This window comes from Odocoileus virginianus, chromosome 11 (assembly GCF_023699985.2).
Source record: "Odocoileus virginianus isolate 20LAN1187 ecotype Illinois chromosome 11, Ovbor_1.2, whole genome shotgun sequence".
Taxonomy (NCBI): domain Eukaryota; kingdom Metazoa; phylum Chordata; class Mammalia; order Artiodactyla; family Cervidae; genus Odocoileus; species Odocoileus virginianus.
In genome coordinates this window covers 54,851,731-54,875,312 of record NC_069684.1, presented here as the reverse complement: position 1 = coordinate 54,875,312, position 23,582 = coordinate 54,851,731, and the positions used below count along the sequence as shown (strand labels likewise).

General features: G+C 39.1%; 1 protein-coding gene and 1 non-coding gene across 4 annotated transcripts in view; both read right to left on the bottom strand.

Annotated features, from left to right (window-relative positions):
- The window catches only part of RAB3GAP2 (RAB3 GTPase activating non-catalytic protein subunit 2), a 108,048-nt gene that overhangs the window by 52,346 nt on the left and 32,120 nt on the right, over positions 1-23,582 (bottom strand). For all 3 annotated transcript variants that reach the window (XM_020906849.2, XM_070474493.1, XM_070474494.1), the window contains exons 3-9: positions 16,285-16,408; positions 15,356-15,437; positions 13,204-13,251; positions 13,045-13,120; positions 12,625-12,726; positions 8,207-8,306; positions 5,545-5,643 (exon numbers count right to left, since the gene is read on the bottom strand). In XM_020906849.2, the coding sequence (XP_020762508.2) occupies positions 5,545-5,643; positions 8,207-8,306; positions 12,625-12,726; positions 13,045-13,120; positions 13,204-13,251; positions 15,356-15,437; positions 16,285-16,408 (631 nt within the window). The remainder of the gene's footprint in view (positions 1-5,544; positions 5,644-8,206; positions 8,307-12,624; positions 12,727-13,044; positions 13,121-13,203; positions 13,252-15,355; positions 15,438-16,284; positions 16,409-23,582) is intronic.
- Positions 2,997-3,128, bottom strand: LOC139037587 (small nucleolar RNA SNORA36 family). Its single transcript, XR_011490469.1, has one exon. It is a non-coding gene; the product is annotated as a small nucleolar RNA SNORA36 family (small nucleolar RNA).

The window sequence follows — 23,582 nt, the reverse complement described above, 5'->3', positions numbered from 1 at the left end:
CCCATATCCTTTACCACACAGTGAAAACAAACCCTTTCAAACATCTACTTTGGAGTCCAGAAATCCCCAGCTTTCCATAATGAAGAGTTACTGCTGACTTCCCCAAGGTGCTAAGAGTAAAAGCAGACAATGGCGAGGAGCAGCAGAGGAAAAGCCAACATCATGGAAATTCACCTGGGTAGCAGAGAGAGAAGGATGGGGCAAGTGAGCTTAGAGATCTAGAAAGTAAAGATCTGCTGCTAGATTTCGTCTCGGGTGATGTTTTCCAACTCAGGTACTCCTGGTACACAAAGACAGCCAATTCTGAACACAAACATACTGCAGAACGGAACAGGAGTTATTTTCATTTTCATATGTATATACTGCCTCTATTATGAATGCATTGCTCCTGAAAGAGAGTCCTGGGAAAGGAAATGCTTTTCGGGTGTTCATAAGCAAACCTCTTACTGGACTGAGGATTTAAAGTCATCAAATTTTAATCCTTACAAAAGCTGACCTATTCTGAAAGATCAGAATGCCTGTCCTATTTATGAATGAATTCATGATTCAATATACAAAGTGTTTTTATGACATGATTAAATATGCTGACTGTACCAGCACAAAATCAAAGGCTGAATGGTATCACACATAAATTGAAATTTTTAAGTTTTAAAATGCTTTCTCTTCATACTCTACACACTATAGGTGTGTGACTTTGTTTTTTGAGTCACCAATTTTAGCATTATTTTTCACTGATTTAAGGTAAATGAAAATATAACTTACAGTCCTTTTTCTCTCCATATTCTTCCAATATAACCATATCTCAATTTTTAAATTAAATTCACATTCACCCTTCTCACTATAAAGAACTCTAAGTATTACTGCTGACATAAGCTGCCTACTGTAATTACATTGCCTTAGATGTAAATTTTTTTTTCCTTCTGAGTTTGTTACTACCTTGTCTTTTAGGGTTTTCCCTGAACATCTGAGGCCTTTCCACACTGTGAAACACCTTACAGTTCTTAACATAAACTTCCGGAAGGTTAAAGTCACCGGATAATTTGAGGCCTGTATACTGGCTAAAGAAGGTCACTTTGATAAAATGGCATTTGAACAGATACCTGTTTGAAGTGAGGGAGAGAGCCATGTGACTGGCTGGGTGAAACTCCAGGCAGAAGGGGCAACTACAAAGGCTCCCAAGTGGGAGGACGCTTGGTGTGGCGGAGGGGCAGTGAGATCAGCGAGGGGGAACACAGGGGTGAGGAAGGGGAGTTCTGCAGGAGATATAAGGCCTTCGGGTTTTATGAGGAATAAGATGGGAAGCCACTGGAAGGTTGTGAGCAGAGAAGTGGCAAAAATATGACTTATATTGTACAAGGATCATGTTAGCTGCTACTGGGTAAAGACATTAAGGCAGCAGAAAGACCAGTTAGGATTTTCACTTCCTCAGTAGTTCAGGCAAGAAACAACAGTGGTGTGGACTACTATGCTGACAATGATGGAGAGGATATGTGGTCAGATTCCGGATTTACTCTGAGGGTAGCTGAGACAAACGTGGACTGAATGAGGAGTGTGAGAAAAAAAGGAGAATCAAGGATGACTCAAAAGCTTTTGGTGCAAGCAAGAGAAGACGACAGAGAAGGACAGAGAAGGACTAAGTTTGATGGGAGAAGTCAAGAATTCGGTTTGGGATATGTTAAGTTCGGATACCCACGGGGAAGTGTTCACCAGGAGCTGGAAAATGAGTAAGAAGGTTAGTGAAGTCAGGACTGGAGTCAAAATGGAGATGCTGTGAGCTGATTTCTTGTTCTTGTGTTTCTGAGTTTTGAAAGTAGGGGGTGGAAATATTTACTCTTAAATGTACTCCAATGCGGCTTTCATTCTCACCATTCCACTTAAACTTCTAAGAATCAACGAACGTTGTTAAATCTCCTTTCGTGAATTCTGTGACGCATTCCACAGTTAACCATTCCCTCCCAAATTTATACTGATAATCTGGACCTCTTTCCTGACTTTTAGACTCATGTATCTGTCTACCTGGCAATTCCATTTGGAAATCTGTGTCAGAAGTTAACCTGTAAAAACCACAACTCTCCACTCGTTCACTCCTTCCGCTTCCTTCTCCTATCCTCTTTTCAGCCACAGCCTGAACATTCACCCAGTTGTTCACACTTAAAAACTAATAAATCTCTGACCCCTTCTCTCTTTTCTAATATCCATCCCTTGGCAAGTGCCAACTACATCTTCAATTTGTCTACTCTCTAGCACCACTGCCTCCTCCTGAGACAAAATCCTCATTCTCTCTCTTGTTCCAACAAACTTTTTGCTAGTCTCCTTGCTTTCATTTTTTATTCCACAAATCTCTCCCTGAAGAGCAGTCAGAGGGATATTTTTAAATATCCCATACTTAGAATCCATCAATGGCATTCACTGTGCTCAGAATAAAACCCAAACTCCTCACAGCTATGTGATCTGACCTTGGTCCATGTCTCCAACCTTACCTGGTCCCTCTTCCTCACTTTACAATCAAGGCACGTCCACCTCCTTTCTGTTTCTTTAACCCTTCAGGTTTTGACTGCACGCCATCCCCGCGCCCCTCTAGACCAGGCCTCTATCTCTGCTGCTTTCTCTCCTAGAATGCTTATCCTTCGTTCACATAGTGGCTGCTTCCCATCCTTTGTGTCTCAGGAGGGGCCTGTGCTCACTCGTGTACCTAGTTCCCTCGTTCTTTTACTTCTGTCATAACCCTCTCCTTATTTTCATGACACTCACTAACATTTTGTTATTACCCTATTTATTCTTTTGGTTTAATAGTTTCTTTTTTGTCTCCCCATCACCAGAACCTAAGCTTCGTCAGGGCAGGGGTCCTGTCTGCCTTGTATTTCTAGCACCAAGACTAGTGCCTGGGACACAGCAGGTATTCATTCATTTCTTTGTTGAATGAGTTAATCAGACCTTTACATAAACATGTATATGGAATAAAGCTCATGGCATGCCCCCTCTTTTTTATTTTTCCATTTTGTAGGCTGGGAGATAAATGAATAGAATAAAATTTTCTATCCAATCATTTCTCCTAGCCTGTTTCAATGTTCCAAAGTTTAATTAACAGAACAAGGAAGTCACCCTGAACTGAACTCAACACTTTGGAGTTTTGCAACATTTCTGTGTTCACAAAAAGTAAAGATAAATGGAATGTCTACCAACAAGGTGCTTATTACAGATCACAGGCAGACCTCGGAAATATCGCAGGTTCAATTCCAGACCATCAAAAGGAAGTAAGTATCACAGCAAAGTGAGTCAACAAATATTTTGGTTTCCCTACGCAAATAAAAATATATTTATGCTATACTGTAGCCTGTTAAGAGTACAATAGTATGGTGTCTTAAAAAAACAATGAACATACCTTAATTTAAAAATACTTCATTGCTAAAAATTGCTAATCATCATCTCAGCCTTCAGTGACTCCTAATCTTGTCGCTGGTAGAGGAGTTGAAACATTTCAAGAGTTACCAAAATATGACACAGAGACATGAAGTGAGCAAATGCTTTTGGGAAAAATAGCACCCAGAGATTTGCTTGACAAAGGTTGCCACAAACCTACAATCTGTGAAAAATGTAGTATCTTCCAAGTGCAATAAGACAAGGTCTCTCTGTATTCCATATAAGAAATGCAACAATAAACAAAGACGCTCTGTGTCAGGTATCTTCAGTTTGCCCCTCTGGATTCACACTCCTTCCTGCTCTCCCTCCCAGTGTGTGTATGTTATGGACCCAGAATTTGAGCTGGATTCAGACAATGGGAAGCCCCATCAGGAGGTCAAAGACAGAAAAGAAAATGAAGTCAGGATACGTATTTCCTTGGGACCATTGGCCAAAACCACCCTGCTCTTAAGGTGCTGATTCTACTCATTATTTCGAACGAGTAGAATTTAGGCCTAGGAGCAGCTAACAGTCGACTGCTAATGAGCCCTGAGACACTGGACTATTCTATGTGGTTCTCCTATACTACGACTCTATAAGTAGTTTCTCAGCAAAAACCTCATTTTATCTTATTTTTTCTTCCTTTATATTTTAGGTGCTATTTGAAAAATCTAATAAGCACATATTATTCAACAGAAAAAAATAGGAATATATTTTAAAATAACACTTCCTTCTTCTCTACCCCCATTTCTACTCTTAGTTCAGAAGCCCATCACTTCTTACTGAGATTATCATAGCTTCCTTACTGCACTTAGTTTCTCGTCTTGACCCCTCAAAGTGATTTTCCCAACAGGCTATGTGACAGTACTATTTTCTTGTTCAGAATCTTTTAAGGACTCTCAACATGGTGATGAGAAAAATAAAAGTTCCTGTGCACAGTCTCCTAGGCCTTCACAATCTGGCTCCTACTCATAGGCTGGCCTCACTCGGGCCAGTTCTCACTGTTTTTCCTGCACACAACGCACTTCCAGCCCCATGTGATACCTGTTCACTGAAGTGCCTCTCTGATGCTTGTCCTCCTGGTCAAGTCCCACTCATTCTTTCAGTCTCAGATTGAGGTCAACCTCCAGTTTCCTGATTCCCTCGGGCTTCTCCTCTACTCCCCCTGGAGGAGTAGGTCCACTTGCTGATACTGACAACTGTCATGCTGTGATACCGTAATTGTTTTCACATGTTTCTCCCAACCAGCCACATGCATCCTGACAGCAGAAACAAGTCTTTCCATCTCTGCATTCCTCACACCTAACACAGTAAGCCTTCAAATACAGGTCACAAGAAGACATACGCTTTACTCTATACCCTGTTGATCTAAAGGTTACATTTTTAGAAGACTGATCTGGCAATTATATGAATCAAACTCATCTATATAAAACTTAAGTCAAATAGTGGATGATCCAAGACTGTACAGTAGGGACTTCCCTGATGGTCCAGTGGTTGAGACTTTGCCTTCCAATGCAGGGGGTGCAACTGGATCCCTGGTCAAGGGAGCTAAGATCTAACATGTCTCATGGTCAATAAATCAAAACCAAAACAGAAGCAACACTATAACAAATTCAATAAAGATTTTAAAAATGGCTCCTATTAAAAAACAATCTTATATAAACAAAACAACAATGAAAAACCTGTACAGTACTGCTTATGCTAAGGGCATAATTACTAAAACCACTACCATTCCTTAAAGACATTAACTTATGATCATCTCTCTAAGTCTGAACTACCCTCCAAATGTCTCACTGAAGACAATGATTTTCTTTTCACATGAGAATAAATGTTATTGTTGTTGTTCAGTTGCTAAGTCATGTCCAACTCTTTGCAACCCCACAGACTGCAGCCCGCCAGACTCCTCTGTCCATGGGATTTCCCAGGCAAGAATACTAGAGTGGGCTGCCATTTCCTTTTCCAGGGGATGTTCCAGTATCCAGGGATCAAATCCAAGTCTCCTGCACTGGCAGACAGAATTTTTTTTTAACCACTGAGTCATCAGGGAAGCTCTGAGAATAAATCTACACTTCCAATAAATGAGATACTTCTATCAAAGAGTATAAGAAGTAAGTTCCAAAAGAACTAGAACTAGTAATGGCTTACCAATACTGGCATGATCAATAATTGTGTCAATATCTTGTAGACCCCATTTCTTATAAGCTAATGGCGGTGGCTGGATGTTCTCATTGCCTGATGCTGCAGCTGTCAAAGATAAAAATTAGACAAACCAAACTTAAATATAATGGAGAAAAAGAAATTTTACCAAAAATCATTAAAAATATAATAACTTGATTATTCTAAAGTAATTAAAAATAAAGTAATATAAACCATGCATACAGTGAGATTTACTCACACCAAGACAATATACATAAAATGCATATATTAAAAGACTAACTTGGCTGACATAAGAGATTCTGGAACACTTAAGGAATTAGACAACACTACTAAAAACTCTAGACTACCATCAAAAATAAAGATGAATTCAAATTGCAATTGAAGCCAAGTATGCAATTTCTCCCTCTTGAGAAAGACAGTGAATAAAATCCTTGAAGCAGCAACCAGTGTCTTAGTGAAACCTGATGGTACACCCAGCAGAAGCACACGTAAGAAAATATTAAGATCTCAAATGCAAATAATTGAGACCAGGCTTGACAGAAAGATATGCTAACAGTGACAGCACTCCCAGGAAAATGAAGGAAATGCTGACCACTGACCATGGTATTTCCACCTAGGGAGTGAGGAATGAAAAGAAAAGCAGCAGTTACACCTTGGGCCACAGGTTCATGCACAAGACCCCACTTGTCAGTACATTCTCAGGCTATGTGTCATAGAATATAGCTGGATTCTTGTCACTTATTCAGGAAGGTGAAGAAAAGTACTCTGACAAAGGAAAACAGTAATCCTCTAAGCACTTCAGATTTGAGAGTAAGGCCAAGTAGAGAGAGTTTTCCTATACTGTGAAATAAAAGTCACAACAATCTGTACCTAAGTAATCAGATATTTAGAGCAACTTACAGTAAGAGGGCAGTAAGTGGCTTACTTACTTGCTAGGAGATAAAATGGCTTTATGATCTCATACATAATAAAATAAATGGCAATTCAAAAATAGTAAAACTGAAATGGCTAATGATACCGATTAAAGCATAACTGTCTATTTCTAGTTTATTTTACTGCAGAATTCTTATGCAGAGAAAATTACAAAATTCTTAAACCTATAGAAAATTCTTATAGAAATTTCTATAAAAATGACAAATATATTAATGGTGACTATTTGAAATTTCTCCAGAATAACAGACATTGAAACTTTACGTGGACTAAATTTAAATAATTTAAAAGATTATGAAAATAGGTATAAAAAATCAAACAAATTCTGACTTTACAGAAAAGCATGTACTACTAAAGAACCACATAACCAACAACATACTATATCATATATAGTATATGATACATATATCATATATGATACATATATATATATACACACACACACATATAAATCAACCTGTTAAAAAAACAGTGAAAACTTCTACCGCAATGTGAGATGCTGCATTCTCTCCCTGGAATAAATTGCTTCTTCTGTGTCTTACAGTTTAGTTTTGGATTTATGAACAATCTTTATGAACTGGATAGCACATCTTAATTAAACTCTCCTTTCAGGGAGCTAAATGATTTACAAGCTAAACTTTGCTCTTTTTAGGGCCATGAAGGCTCCTTTATTCCAAACCAGAAGAAAATGGGGTAGGTAAGTCAGCACCAACACTGGTTATCTGCACTGACTTGGGGATTTTTGTACTTTTATTTTAATATCTCTAAAACTGGAATCTTAAAACTGATGGTGTGACTTTTACTGGCAGCATTTTTGCTTCTTAGTGGAACAGAAAATAATAGTGCATCTTGATTTTTGATGAAACACAATATCCTCTTCTAAAGACAAAATAGCCTCGGAGTTTAAACTATGGGTAGGGAAGGTTAAAGTGCACGCTTCATGTCAAAGTCTGGAACTGACATAGTTGCCTACATAGATTATATTTAGGTCCCTTAAGTTTTCTCTGTTCAGAAGTGTTTCAAGTTAGCTAAAAGCAGCTGATGCTGCCTGCCTGTGGAGTCCTGCCTAGTGTGAGGAAAACGCCCCCTGCACATTCTCTGCTTTTTTCACCCCCAGAGAGTGGAAGCAAGGCAGAATCACAAGATTTTAGTATGCTGGCCCAAGCAGTGCTCATCTATTGAGAAATCTGGTTCCTCAGTGAGATGCAACTGAACTCTCTATCCCAGTGCTGAACTTCTCTCTTAACTGGTCAAGACATATTGCTGAATTAGTGAAAAAAGCCAACAGTTCAACTGGCAACATGAGAGCTAGAGGTCTAGTCCTCACCTGCATCTTACCAATTAAGCAATCTACTGTGTGTAGTCGCTCAGTCGTGTTCAACCCTTTGCAACCTCATGGACTGTAGCCCGCCAGGCTCCTCTGTCCATGGCGATCCCCAGGCAAGAATACTGGAGTGGGTTGCCTTGCTCTCCTCCAGGGGATCTTCCCCACCCAGGGATCGAACCCAGGTCTCCCACATTGCAGGCGGATTCTTTACCATCTGAGCCACCAGGGAAGCAATCTACTACACTCCCATTTCTATAGTAGTGGGTGGTTTTTTTTTTCTCTTTTAGAACTAGTTCAGAAGGCCTTTTTAATTTAGAAGATGTATTTTTCTAAGTAGATTAAATTAAATAAGACAATATCACCACAAGTTAGCTATTTCTTGCCCCAAATTACCTTTTGCTACCTGATTTCGACAAGCACGAAGAGACTGAAAAAGGCTAAATCCATCAATAGTCACAATGGCAGCTGGATATAATATACTCAATTCTTCATTCTGTTAAAGGAAGAAGAAAGGAGAAAATATTTCCATTACTGCCAAATAAGCGTATCCATGTTTCTGTTATAGCTGAATATCACGATTAATGTAAAATAAAGGAATACTATAACTAAACAACCATCAAACACCCAACACATAAGACAATAGCAGGCAGAGGAATAGTAAAAAACAAAAAGACTTTGTTTTTTTTGAATGCCTTTTGGTCAAGGACTTAAAATTCTTCTCAAATATGAGCCTTTGTACATGGTGAACATTTTCAGGACAGACAAAGGGAGTAACCCAAATAAGTACAAGTTTCATAAAAGTGAAATTTAGTCACTATATGGATGCAAACAATACATAAAAGTCAAAAGAAAAGAAACTCACCTGAAATCCCAGACTTATTTCAGTATATAGGGTCATACATAATCACACACTTTTGTACAAGACTATACCATATACAGTATTCTGTAACAGGTTTTTCCTTATTCAGTAATTTATCAATGATATTCTTCCATTTCAGTAAGTGAGCAAATCAATTTTTGTTGTGGGGATGCTGTATTGCATCATATGTACCAAAATTTCAGTTATTATTGATGGACATTTAGTTTGGCCTGCTGGTTCCAGTCTCTCTCTCCACCATCCACACTCCACAGCTGGAGTGATCTTCCTGAGACAAAGCAGAACAAACTACTGCCCTGATTAAATCTCTCCACTGGCTCCCTTCTGCACTTAGAATAAAACCTGAACTCTACTCAAGCTTCAAGATGGGGCCTCTCCCTCCAATATCATCTTGTCCCTCTCCCCTTGCACCCTTAACACAAAGGTCACTGCACCTTCACCTCTCAAGTCGTTGCCTGCCTTTCTTTTGATCACTCAGATCTTGGCTCAAATGCAGGTGCTCTGAAAGGCTACTCCCGAGTCTCTGTCTCAAACATCAATTCCATTTCCTTGTCTCATTTCAATCTCATTAACATGATTACTTCCCTCACGGCACCTATCAGAAGCTGGAAACATCCTGGAAAATCTCCAGCTGTTCATCACTGGTTACCCTCCATCACCTCCAAACTGTAGGCTCCACAAAAGCAGAAACCTAGCATGTCTGGTTCAAAAATGGATTCTCAGTGATTACAACTGGGCTGGGCACATAACGGGCAGTAAATAAATGTTTATGAATGAAAGAAATACTTTCATTATTATAAACATCACTGCAGTAAACATTCTTTTGTATGTATCTTTTCACATCACTTTGATCTAAACTCATTCAAGGAGGTCTGCTGGGTCACAAAGCATTCACAATTTTCATTTTCATCCATATTATTAAACTATCTCAAGAAAGTACCTATCAGTTTATAACTCCACCAACAATACATGACAGTGCCTGATTCTTCCTCTGTCACCAAGCTTTGTTAATCTTCATCTTTGCCAATCTGAAGGGTGAAAAATTATCCAAATGTAGCTGCTTATAGTTCTGAGATTATCAGTAACGTTCAAAAGTTTATCATATGCTGTCGACCAGTTATATTTCTTCTTTTGAGAACTGCCTTGTCCTTTTTTTACACTGGACTATTAGGTGTTTCCATTTTTAAACATTTTTGTGGGCCACAAGGGGTGGGAGCTGATGTCAGGGTTCACAGGACAATTTGACAATGCTAAGCTTACGCAGTCCACTGAGCAGGGCCGGGCCGGGGGAGAGAGGTCCCTGACAGGGAGGAGCCAATCACCAGCTAGCCAAGTATCTCCAAAACAAGACTGTTTTCCTGAAAAAGATACTCTTACAAACACCAGTGTCCAAAAGCTGCAGAAATTGTGCTAAATGATAGGGATTTTTGTGCAGAAACCACAGAAGAGGCTTCTTTGGCATTCCAGAAAAACATCTCCCTTTGGAATCTTCTCCTGCAAAGATCAGTTATCCCACCTACTACATTCACTGCCCCAGAACTGAATTACAAGGAAATCTGCTCTTGTGATCTTTAATAGATGTGGGAGTGCACTAAAGATGCAGCAAATAGATTTTCTGATATACAAACTGATGTGTATTGGACCAAAAGATGCTTCTATAAAATACAGAGTAACAACAAAGACTTCCCTCCGTGTGTTTAATAAACAGTTTTCAGTGAAAAGATTTTGACTCACAAATGCAAACAGCAATCAAGTATTTAAATGTAAGTTATATTTTTCCACCAGCTCTAAAAACAGATTATTACAAACACAGTCAAGTTTAAAGTGTTTAAAGAACCTTCATCTTCCAAGGAATTTGTTTTTGTTTTTTTTAAAAAGGGAAATGGCTCTTGAGAGGCAGCTTCAATAAACAGATCACTGTCTTGGATTTCCAACAGTTCCTTGTTTGTTTCCTGCAATAGTCCCATTTCCTCCCAACTCTTTAAGATCAGTATTATAACTTAAGTCTTCAGCCTTCAGTTTCATTTTCCTGTAATGGGTTCTTGGAAGAGTTTGTTCAATATCTGTGACTTCAATCATCATATTCAATCTAGCCTTTGTGCCTCTGGGATAGTTCTGTATCACTACAGGCATGATGGTATTTTCATTTTATTTCCTACAATCACCTCAAACATGTACAAAATAAAATTTAAAATCTTTGTATGCTACCAAGGCAGTCCCTTCTTCCAACTTCGTCAATGGCATGCCTCATGCAGGAGATCTTAGAGCCAAGTCATTTTTCTCTTTAAATTTGACACCTTGGGACTTTCTTGGTGGTCCAGTGGTTAAGAATCTGCCTTGCAATGCAGGGGACGCAGGTTTAACCCCTGGTAGGGGAACTAAGATCCTACATGCAGTGGAGCAACTAAGCCCAGATGCTGCAACCCCTGAGCCTGAGCACAACTAGAGAGTCTGTGTGCCACAGTAAAAGATCGCCCATGCCACTACTAACATGAGATACAGCCAAAAAAAAAAAAAAAAATTTAGCATCTCGATCCAGTAACCCAGTCCTGTCAAATGTTCCTCCCTCTTCCCACAGCCATTCCAGTCCTGGCTCACAGCACTACACTCTATTACTGATAACTGAAAAAACAGGATAACTAGCCTCCCTGATTCCAGATTCTCACAAATCCAATTCATCTGGAACAAAGTCCTTCAAGATCCCTTTGAAGATACTACTTCCCTCTCATCAACCTCTAGTAGCTTCTGAATCTTCTGAAGCAATTCTGATTTTCACTTGGCTTTCAAATTTATAAACAATCTGGTGACTCAGACTATTTGACAGTTTCTCAGTTTCTTATACAGTTTCTTTGCTGTCTCACAGTTCCATGTTTGAATCTTCCCTGATTTTTTTCTCCTAACTACCTAAAATATTTTCCCTTCTTTTCTAAGTTCTATACCCATTTTCAAGGCTTAATTCAAACTCTACCTCCTCGATGAAATTTTCCTTTATTACCCTAGTCCTAATTGAGCTCCCTCTTCTCTAAATTTGCACAGAAGTTATTCTGTTCATGTAAACTAGCAACTCATAAAGTAATGCTTAATATTACTGATTAACTCATTCACCAGCATTAACAGATATTAGTCTAGTCTTTCTTACTGGTTAAGTTTCACTCCAGTCCATCTACCACACAATTTAAGTCCACAAAGGAACACAGTATTTATACATCTGCTTACTTCAAACCTCTTGGAAGCCAGATAGCACAAAGAGAGAAGGCATATTATATAGTTTTGACAATGTACCACACAAGATGTGCTGGACAAGAACATATTAGTTTATGTGGCTTCTACAATTACTGTAGACACAATCAAAATTTTTGACTGTGAGACAACCAAAACCTAGGTGAGACACAGCACCTAGAAAGAAGTGAAAACTGTGGCATGCCTTAGACACTCAATAGTGTTATTTTCTCTATCAAAATTTTCTATGAATATAAAATATTTTCCACAGTAAATAAAAACTGAATAACCCCTTTTCTGAGAAATAGGTTAGTGCAATATAGTAGCACTATTAATGATACAGCTAAATCTTTTTTCTTTTACTCTACATACTTTTAATACCTACTTCCAAATAAAAAAGATATAAGGTTATATAAAACTATTTTTTACCTTAAGTCACTATTAAGTTTTAAAAATGAGAAAACCTTTTGGTTTCTAACTTAAGTGTTTTATTTCACTGTGGAGCAAAGCATACAATATTTCAGTAAGACTTACTTACTGGTGCAGGACTGGTGTCCCTTACTCAGCTATGAATAGCTTCTATTTCTAAAATCTGACTAACTGTGAGCTAACTGTGCCATGAGAAGATACCTTAAAGCTTCCACCCAACCAGAAGGAAGGAGAAACTACTTCAGAGTAAAGCCACTGTCCCTCTGGACACAATCTCTTACGCGACCTGCTCAGTCACACCAGGATGTCGTGGGATTTCGTAGGTCCTGCATTTGAGCTGAAGCACTGAGTCCTCGTTCAGGAGCTGGGCAAGCAGGAGCACGCCGTTCTAGGAGGAAGCATAGAGACAGCCCCGCTTGTTGTCTCACAAATATACCTGCACAGGCGTGGCTGGGCAGAGAGCGGCGTTTCCCCCACAAGTCTTCCGGGGATGCCAGGTGGTCTGTCTGCAGAACATGGCTTCTCTTCTCTCTAGTTTACAGCAGAACTTTCCACCAGCACGGCTCCCCCGTTCCAGCCTTCACCCCCATAAGGAATAACTACACACTCAAGTGGCAGGGAGTGAGTCACAAAGGAGTGTAATGGGAACGCGGAACCAGGTTTCCCAGTCAAATGGTGCCTTTTTACTGCGTAACACTCATCTCACCTCTGTGTAGAAGCGTACGTAACCCGAAGTAAAGCCCACCACGATGCAGGTCCAGTCTGGACGTCCAGTGGAACTCCTGTTACAAACAAAATCAATGATCTTAAGAGTTCATACATCAAACCAAAAAAAAAAAAAAAAGACTTACTCACTTATCCTTACCTCTTCTGGCTTGCTAGTGGAATGCACAGAGCACTGGTTACACACTCCCTAAAAACAAAGACAAAATCATATGTTTACCCGATCAATTTATCAATGACTTTTGTATCTCTCTGATTGGATGTTAAAGGACAATTAAGTGGAAGATGAGCTCTGTGGACCAGCTGTATCCAATATATAAATTTAAAAAATGAGCAAAACTCCACCATAAGGAGGCTAATAAAACCCATTCACATAAAAGCTAATATCACATTCACTTGAGGTTAATAAAAAAACAGTATTTTTCATTCTGTATTGTCATGAAAAGTATAAAAGTAAAAAAGTAAACCTTTACCGTATACAACTGATTATACACAAAAGTAAGAAAACATCAAGGGATCACCAAGCAGTCATTTTCCACTGTTCCCCTCTCCTCCTCATCAGTGAAGAACTTGGGCAAAAGGTGGGAGGAACTGGCAATCACACAACAGGCAAACTGCATTTCTGTTGAGAACGTGATTCTAGAGACTTGCCATATTTCAACTGGCTGGCTTCTTTTTTTATATTTTGTAGAAATTGCTGCTGATAACCTATTTCTAAGAACCTGCTGGGCTGGATGGTCCCTAAAAGATTTTTCTTTTTCTGACATGAAGATTCAAGAAAAATTTGTCCCATGCCGAGACAGGCCTCAAAATTAAAATAACTCCTAATGACCTCTTCCTTAAACTGTCAAAACTCAGGACCATCACCAGCTTATTCAACAAACTATAAATCCTCTTCCCCATTCATCAAACTAGACACCAAACAAAATGAATCTTTTTGGTTTTTGCTGTCTCTAAGGTAACTGAAAACATATTAAAGTAACACACGAGCATAAGCGGGTGAGGCTCCTGACAGCCCAGCCCTCCTGTCGTGCCTGTGTGCTTAGTCGTGTCTGACTCTCTGCGATCTTCTGGGCTGTAACCTGCCAGGTTCCTCTGTTCATGGGGCTTTCCAGCCAAGCACACTGGAGTGGGCTGCCATTTCCTTCTCCAGGGGATCTTCCCGACCTAGGGATCGAACCCACATCTGTGTGTCTCCTTCAGTGCAGGTGGATTCTTTACCTGCTAAGCCATCGGGAAGCCCTAAAGTAAATGAACCTTGCATGTGCATTCCTGACAGAAATTAAATGTCTTCAAAACACTTAGACTAAATGACTCAAGGAGAAACAGCATTTATTTTGACAAGAGTAGAGAACAATTCACTGAGTCTCTGTAGAGTATCAGCATGTACTATGGATTTCTACTTGATTGTCTTTTATCTGAATTTAAAGTCTAAAGAACCTTATTCATTCCAACTAGATAACTTTCAGTCATAAAAATTTAACTGAAAACAATTGTTGGCTGCAGGTTCCAGGCTAGCAGCTCCATCACGGAACCATACTAGAGATCTGGTTTTAAAACTCTAACCGGGTCGGTAGGAAACTTGAATTTACTAACTTGCATTTCTTAAGTATTTATGAGTGTTAAGAATTAATGGAGCACTGTTCCCTTTAAGTACAAGCCCAGTGCTAACAAAGCAGAGAGGACCATAGCAACCCTTGACTTTTTGGCGGAATAAAATTAACAATGAGGGACTTCCCTGGTGGTCCAGAAGTTAGAAGTGCACACTTCCACTGCAGGAGACACAGTTTTGACCCTTGGTTGGGCAACTAAGATCTCATATGCCACGTGGTATGCTAAAAAATAATAATAATAATAATAATAATAATAAACAGCTAAGGAAAAGACTGCTCGTGGGGTTCTCAAGGCAAGAATACTTGAGTGGTTTGCCATTCCCCTCTCCAGGGGACCACATGTTGTCACGGGGTCGCAAAGAATCTGACACAACTGAGTGACTGAACTGAAGGAAAAGACAAAATGTAGACAGGATATTATGGAATTCTCTCTGCACTCTCCTGTAAATCCTCTCCAAACACAAGGGTTTTTTTCTTTGGTTCTTTGATTAATAATTACATGGTTAATAAAATTAAAATCTACTGCCCAAATCATGCTCTACAATCTCTAAAACTGCAATGAACATACATTTAATCAACATTCCAATTGATGAAACGTCTTAGCAGATTGATATATAAGTCAAACAATTTCACATATACATTTAACATATGGAGAGACAAAAAGAACTAACGGGTACCTACCCTTCTTCAACACTTAAAGAACCACTCCAACCAACAGCAAACTGCATTTCTTCCTTCCCTTTATCACTATGCTTCCATTTCGCTGGAAAAAAAAAAAAAATCATCACACAAAATAACTTTAATTACAGCATACTAAAGCAGAGAATTTATTACTTTCATTCTTTTCCTTTAGAATGATGAGTGCAGAATAGTTCTATATTAATTGATGTGGGTCTTTCTATAAGTAAATATAAGATGTTTTAAAATTTTTATAAGATTGTTATTAAAAAACTCTCTCTTTAGTCTTTCTTCCAATTCAATCCATATAACAAAGTTATTAATTCTTATGTATTATCCCACCATTTTTATTTATAAAACTTTTATCTTCAATTGGCAGAGAAAAATTTTCTAAAAGATTTATGCTATTGGAGGGCAAATCTGCTTAATGGCACCACTCGGTACCCATTTAATACAAGACCTTATTTTGATCAGTGAGGTTTTCCACATTCTATGTATAGCCAAACTTTAAATTTAATCTTCAACAAAAATTGTAAGCTAAGCTTATACCCCAAATAGGAAACAACAGTACTGTGAGCTTTCAAATTAGAGTTGAGAGTCACCCAATTCACATTATTGCTAAGAAGGGATCAGTGGCCTTTTTAGCTCTAACTGCCCCTTGTGAGAACTGGGCAATGCCCAAAACTGCTTCTGAAGTGCCAGAGAGAGACAGCTAGAGTATCTGCAGCCAAGAATGAAAAACAGAGAGGAAAGAAACAGAAAAGAAAGCAAAAGAAATGGGAAGAGAAAGAAATAAAAGAGAATCAAAAGTGCTGTGCAACATATCAAACTATCAAATGCTACCATATAATAGAGAAGTAACATGTTTTCTTTCTCCCTAATCCATTTTCTATTCTATGCATTAAAATAAATGAAAATTACAGAGTACTTACGCACTAGAAATACAGCTTTTTGTTCCCGAGCTATAACCATAAGATCATTGGTTGGAGATAATGATAAAATACAATCTTGAAGCCAGGAAGTTTTTTGTGGTTTGCAAGTATTTCCTTCTTCTTCCTGTTGAGTAAAACTACAATTACTTCCATGGAAACACATCAAGAACAGTTCAATTCACCTTGTCCATCTTGAGAAGCAAGGGAAAAGAAACCTTCCCAATTCTTTTATAGTCTCAATAATATCTGTTATCAAAACATGTCAAAGATGACCAATAAAAAAAATACTCACCACAAGCAGATCTCAGTTTTGAAAATTCACGTAAAATTTTTAAATAAAACAGATAGCAAGACATTAAAAGAATCTCACACAGGGACCATTCCAGAAATGATTTAGTTAGGAAATTTGGTAACTAATCCTACTTGAGACAGATAGCTAGGGCATCTGCAGCTAGACAGCAAAGAAAATATCACCTGACACTTATGGCCTGTAAAGTATGATAATTATGACATCTCTATTTTATGTGAAATAGAAAGGTGTTTTCTTTTTTTTCAACTGAACATGTACTTACTATATAGGTAAATTCCTATGGTTAAAAAGTCACAGACCCAAAAAGGTCTTTGCAAAGTCTGACAATTCCTGTATTCCAGCCGCCCTGCTGTTCACTCTGGAGACAGCAGTGTGACTGTATCTCATGTGCACTTCCAGAGACACCATGCACATAGGCCAACAGGATTAACTACCCCTTCTCCTTTTCTGACACAAATGGGAGCATGCTACACACATAATTCTGTATTTTATTTTTCTCTCAGCACATACCTTAGGTCTCACTCTGCCTAAAGCTGCGGAGTTTCTGATGGCTGGAGAGCCACTGTAGAAGCGCCCAGCCCCCCCCCAATGGCAGCTGTGCTGTCCACACTCTCCTGCTGCCACAGATGACGTTACAATGAATAACTTCATACACTTATCAGTTTATGAGGGAGGGTGCCAGCAGGATAAGCTCCTAGTCAAAGGGAACGTGTGTTAGTAAATCTGCTAGCTGGGCCCAAACTGTGCTCTGCAGAAGTTGAGTTAATTTATAATCTGACCCAGCAAGTTTCGAAAGTGCTTGCTTCCTCAGGGACTCTTCAAAAGTGCTTTAACTCGGAGAATGGGTATTTTTTCATATGCTTAGGAGACTTTTCTATGAACAGTATGCACCTTTCCTTTGCAGACCCTCTGTTGGGTTGCTGTTCTTTCTCTAAGTGATTTGTATATACATTTTTTTTTAATATAAAGCGCTTATTTTTCCTGATAACATTGTATTGCTTATTGGAGATTTATTTTGTTTTTTTTTTTCCCATTTATTTTTATTAGTTGGAGGCTAATTACTTTACAATATTGTAGTGGGTTTTGTCATACATGGACATGAATTAGCCATGGATTTACATGTATTCCCCATCCTGATCCCCCCTCCCACCTCCCTCTCCACCCGATCCCTCTGGGTCTTCCCAGTGCACCAGGTCCGAGCATTTGTCTCATTCTTCCAATCTGGGCTGGTGATCTGTTTCACCCTAGATAATATACATGTTTCGATGCTGTTCTCTTGAAACATCCCACCCTCGCCTTCTCCCACAAAGTCCAAAAGTCTGTTCTGGACATCTGTGTCTCTTTTTCTGTTTTGCACAAAGGGTTATCGTTATCATCTTTCTAAATTCCATATATATGTGTTAGTATACTGTAATGGTCTTTATCTTTCTGGCTTACTTCACTCTGTATAATGGGCTCCAGTTTCATCCATCTCATTAGAACTGATTCAAATGAATTCTTTTTAATGGCTGAGTAATATTCCATGGTGTATATGTACCACAGCTTTCTTATCCACTCGTCTGCTGATGGGCATCTAGGTTGCTTCCATGTCCTGGCTATTATAAACAGTGCTGCGATGAACATTGGGGTGCACATGTCTCTTTCAGATATGGTTTCCTCGGTGTGTATGCCCAGAAGTGGGATTGCTGGGTCATGTGGCAGTTCTATTTCCAGTTTTTTAAGAAATGGAAATTTATTTTGTTTTACTCAAAACACAGAAAAGAGAAGCAGAAAATCACCCACAATTGGGACACCACTGAATTTTCACACTATCATCTTAATGGCTATTGAAGGTTCTTTTCCTTAGAAACTGCTTAACAATTCTGCTATTTTGGGGCATGTTCTGACATTATTTTAAAAAATGGTACAACAAAATCTCTACATACCTTTCCCTTCTTTCACTTTTTACTTAGTATTTTTACACACAAAGAAAATTGGTTCTTTGAACAAAAGTTTTCCCCAGTTCACATCATAGCTTAGTTTTCTTCATGCAGAATTTTTAAATTTTATGTACTAAAATTACTGATCTATTAATATTTACTCTCTTATAGCTTCTAGGTTTTATGTCATTTGATCTTCCACCTTACTCAACCCTAGCTGACAGCTTTTGGATTGAATTAGTCAAGATGGGAGGGAAGAGAGGTGGCAGAGATGCAGGTTGCTGTCATTAAAAAAAAAAAAAAAATTATGGTTTTTAAAGCTTTCAGGGCTTCCCTGGTAACTCAGATGGTAAAGAATTCCCCTGCAATGTGGGAGACCTCTGTTCGATCCCTGGGTTGGGAAGATCTCCTGGAGAAGGGAATGGCAACCCACTCCAGTATTCTTGCCTGGAGAATTCTGTGGACAGAGGAGCCTGGTGGGCTATAGTCCATGGGGCCGCAAAAAGTCAGACATGATTGCATGACTAACACAAACAATAAGAATATATTACTAATACAATGAAATTTAAAGGATTTTAAAAACAGAAAATCATCCTAATCAGAAATATTATGGCAGTATTTCCAGGAAAGATAAATATCTCTTGCTGTGATACTATTAAAGAAATATTTAAGACAGAAATAAAATATGGATTATAAGACATTGTTAGGAAAATCTCCATGTAAGTCTGAAACCTCTGGAAGAGTCATGCGATTATTTTTGCTTCTCAATGGAACACTGAGGAATCAACCAGATTCCTCTTTCCTCTGCAAGGTACGCTAAAGAGGTTGCACTCACTCCCAAAAGACAGGGAGAAGAGTCATACTGGCAAGATCCCTTATTTTAGTAAAACTACAATTTTTAGGACTTTTGTTATCCAGTCTGCTGTTTTTAATGTGCATTTTTCTACATATAAGCCAGGGAGAAAATTATTCCCTAAAAAATGAAAGTTCTAAGGTAAAAGTTAGTTGTAATGAACGTCTGCCTTGACCCACACTTCCCGCCCGAGCGCACAATCTGTTTAGCCAGCAGTCACCCAGGACTCCTCACAGAGCCTTGGCTGCCGAGGGCATCACCACCTTATGGTTCCCTCCACTTTAATGAGATCCAGTTACACGAACTCTAAGGTTCAGGAGTTTTCAAGTGAAAACCTCCTTCCTTCAGGACAAGAATCAAAGCAGGGAGAGCCATGCAGGGTTATTATTTAAGCGCTGTGTTTGGTAAGAAACTAAGAGTATCTGAACTCCTTGACTGCTCTATAAAATTTCCATCTCATTGCAACAGAAAAGAAATCCAAACAGTGCTCCAGAAAAAGGATAATACAGCTCTATTTTTGGCAAGCTCTATAAAAAAAAAATGTTTTTTTAAATAATAGAACATCTATACAAATGGGTTCCTTCCTTTTATCATACTTCCAAAATTTTGTTCAAACAGTAAACTCCAAAAAGTTTGTAAAAATTACTTTTCAACAAAGAGTATTATTCCTGTTTTTATCCTGTTTTCAAAATAATGTCACTAGTAAGGATGAGAGCTGTGTTTACATTTGCCCAAAAGACAGGGAGTTTAAAAAATGCAAAGATGGAAGGCATTTAAAGACTAACTGGCCCAAACCTCATTCTACAATACAGATAGTAGAGTCTTGGGACGGTTAAGAATGTGCACTCTCTGCCACACAATCAGCGTCTGAGGCCAGAGGAGGACCACGCTCACCTTGGCGGGCGACTGCAACAGATCTTTAAGAAGCCTTAGGATCTGACTCCAGTCTGGGTCAGTGAAAAGCGTTTTCTCTGAAAGAACTTCCCTATTGCTTATCGCTATACAGCAGACTGGGCTTCCCTGGTGGCTAAGAGGTAAAGAATTCAGCTGCCAATGCAGGAGATGCAGGTTTGACTCCTGGGTCGGGAAGATCCCTCGACGAATGGCAACCTGCTCCAGAATTCTAGCCTGGGAAATCCCATGAACGGAGGAGCCTGGCTGGCTACAGTCCACAGGGTCACAAACAGTCTGAACACAGCTTAGCAACGACACAACAATATACCAGGCTACTCTTTTTGTGGTTCTGCAAACTGATTTAGAGCTGTGAGGAACCATATTTGAACATGGGAGTCAGCACATTCTTGAAGCACTGCTCTGAGTTCTCCTTTAGAAAGACTCTTTCCTCTCTTTTCTGTCTGTCCATCTCACGTGCCAGTTCCTATTGCAGTCCTCTTCTCCTCTGACTTTACCATCTTTCGAATTTATTGCCATGAAAAGTCTTACTATTCTCTGATGTTTCTTCTGTGAATGCATTTCTCCAACCCTAGACTAGACGTCTTCAATACTTCTATGACTCCTCTACTCCGTTCACTGCACAACTGCAAACATGAGTGAATAACAGCTTTCCAATTCCTCCTTATTTATATTCACAAAGATACTTGAATAACCTAGTATGTACTCTTACACATGAAACTATATGACAATAAGCAAGTGATTCAAGGCTAGTATGCTAAGTAATGTACCCATAAGGAATAATAGTATCTTTAGTAATATTTTTCCTTAAGTAACTTTATGATTTAACATTTTAAGATTATGGCTGACATATCCATGTAAGTACAATATCCACGTAGGTACAAATAAACATCCAAGTACTACTCTCTCTACTGGGTCTAGAACTCAGTATCAAATTATAATCAAGCTTTGTCTGCCACCATGTCCAGCGAGTGGACTATAAGCCATTTCAGCACAAACACGAATTTTGCCCTGTAAGAATTAACCAAGATGAAAGCACAAGAAGTAGATATCACTGAGAAGCAAATTCAGAGAAACTACTCCACAATGACTGGTTACATCCCTACCCTTGCTGAGCCATCTCATTAATGTACGTTTTTAGTAACATGAAACCACGTGGATCAGCATTCCAGTTTCATCTACTGATGATGAGGGCTGGCGGGGGAGGGGTGAGAAGATGGCAAAAATCAATACCTTCTATCACTCTTCACTCTCCAGCTCTCCATCTTTCCTGTGACTGTGGGACTAAAAGCAGATCCTCCTAGTCTATCATGGCAAAGCTGAGTGAGTACAAGCGGGAGTTCCATATACCAAAATTAAGTTATAGAACACTCACATGACTATATTATACAGGCAGAGGTCAGAGATACTGTGGGTTCAGCTACAGACCTCCACAAAAAAGCAAACAGCACAACAAAGTGAGTCACATGAGTTTTTTGATTTCCCAGTGCATATAAAAGTTATGTTTATACTAGCCTGTGGTCTATTAAGTGCATAACAGCATTATGTCTAAAAAATGTACATTCTGTAATTTAAAAATATTTACTGATAAAAAATGCTAACCATCATCTTAGCCTTCAGTGAATCATAATCGTTTTACCAGCAGAGGATTTGAAGTATTTCAAGAATTAGAAAAATGTGACAAAGAAATAGGAAGTGAACAAATGTTGGAAAGTTGCGTTGATCACTTGTTTGATGCAAGGTTGCCACAAACCTTAAATTTGCAAAAAAAAACACAAAAAACCACTATAATCTGCAAAGCACAATGAAATAAGGTATGTGATTCCTGTTGTTGTAGTTAAGTCACCTCCAACTGTTTTGCAACTGCACAGACTTATAGCCTTCCAGACTCCTCTGTCATGGGACTTCCCAGGCAAGAATACTGGAAAACATTACCATTTCCTTCCCTAGGGCTCGTAGTATATTAGCTTATATTATATTAAGATATCATATCATCATTAGGATTTGACGTTATAAAATTCTAGATTTAAAGCTTTAGTCTTGCTGCTTGGGAATGATTCTAGCTTGTCACGAAATGCAACTGTGTGTGCTCTTAACACAAGCTCGATAGCTCTTTTGATCCACAGCCACACTGGGACGGGGTAGGAGCAACCACAAGTTCCTGGTCACTTGTAATTCTGAAGATACAATATTCAATGTATCAGATTTGATAAAATAAAAAGCCTTTTAAGGACACAACTAAAAATAAGTATTATCTTTAAAACTATAAACAGAGCTAAAATGTGTTATTTCTCCACAGGCTTAGCTATTTTGCCCCATGCAGTGTGAATTTTATCAGAAAATGATAAAGCAAATGGAAAAATTGAAAACAACTGGGAGTGGAGGTGGGTGAAGAACTCCTATAAATCAAACGTCTTTCAATAAGTCCTCAAAAAGAAAAAGAAATCCCTTGGTACATCTGAATCAACAATTAATATGCTGCACACAAAGGCAAGCAAAGAACAAAAAGATGGGAAAGTAGATGTCCTACACTGTTCACTGTCCTAGAATGCCTGCTACTTACACCCGAGCAATGTGGCAGGAATGAGGCCAGTCAAGTGAAATCTCCTCTCATGATAAAGGAATCCTTTGGCGCCACCCTAAGCAGAGGATAGTGATTCCATCGAAAAGGGTTTGCTCCAGATGCGTGTTTGGGTTTGGCCACCTAACTCAACAGGAATGACAGAGGGCTGACATCAGCGACCTGGATGATGTACACAGGAACATCTGCCAAACACTTACTAAGTGCCAGACACTTAGTAAATGTGCTAAATGCTTTACACATAAATCGTGCTTAATTCTCACTGTTGCTCTACAAGAAGGTTCCATTACTACTCTCCTTCCCTACATCACAGAGGGAGTGGGGATTTGGACACAGGCATTTGAACGCAGGCCCTGGGGTGCTGTTCCCTCTGTGCTGTTTCCACGCTGCACTGCCCTGAGAAGCTGGGCCCTGGAAGCACAACTGTCACAGCACTTTCAACTCTGCTCTTCTCTGCATTCAGAATGAAGGGGGTGACAAGGAGCTCTAGTCCACTTCTAGACTGAAAGACAAGCGCCCCTCGATGATTAAAAAAGTAAAGGGTGGAAAGTGGGCTGTCAAGGTCTCGTAAGAACATGCCAACACACATTTGCTGGCCGGTAAGATGCAAGCTCATCACTGTTTTGTACCATAAGGGCATCTGCTACCAATAAAGATTTTTCTGAAAACCACCCACACGAATATGGGGCCCATGGCCATGAACAATGCTCCCTTGAAGGTAAT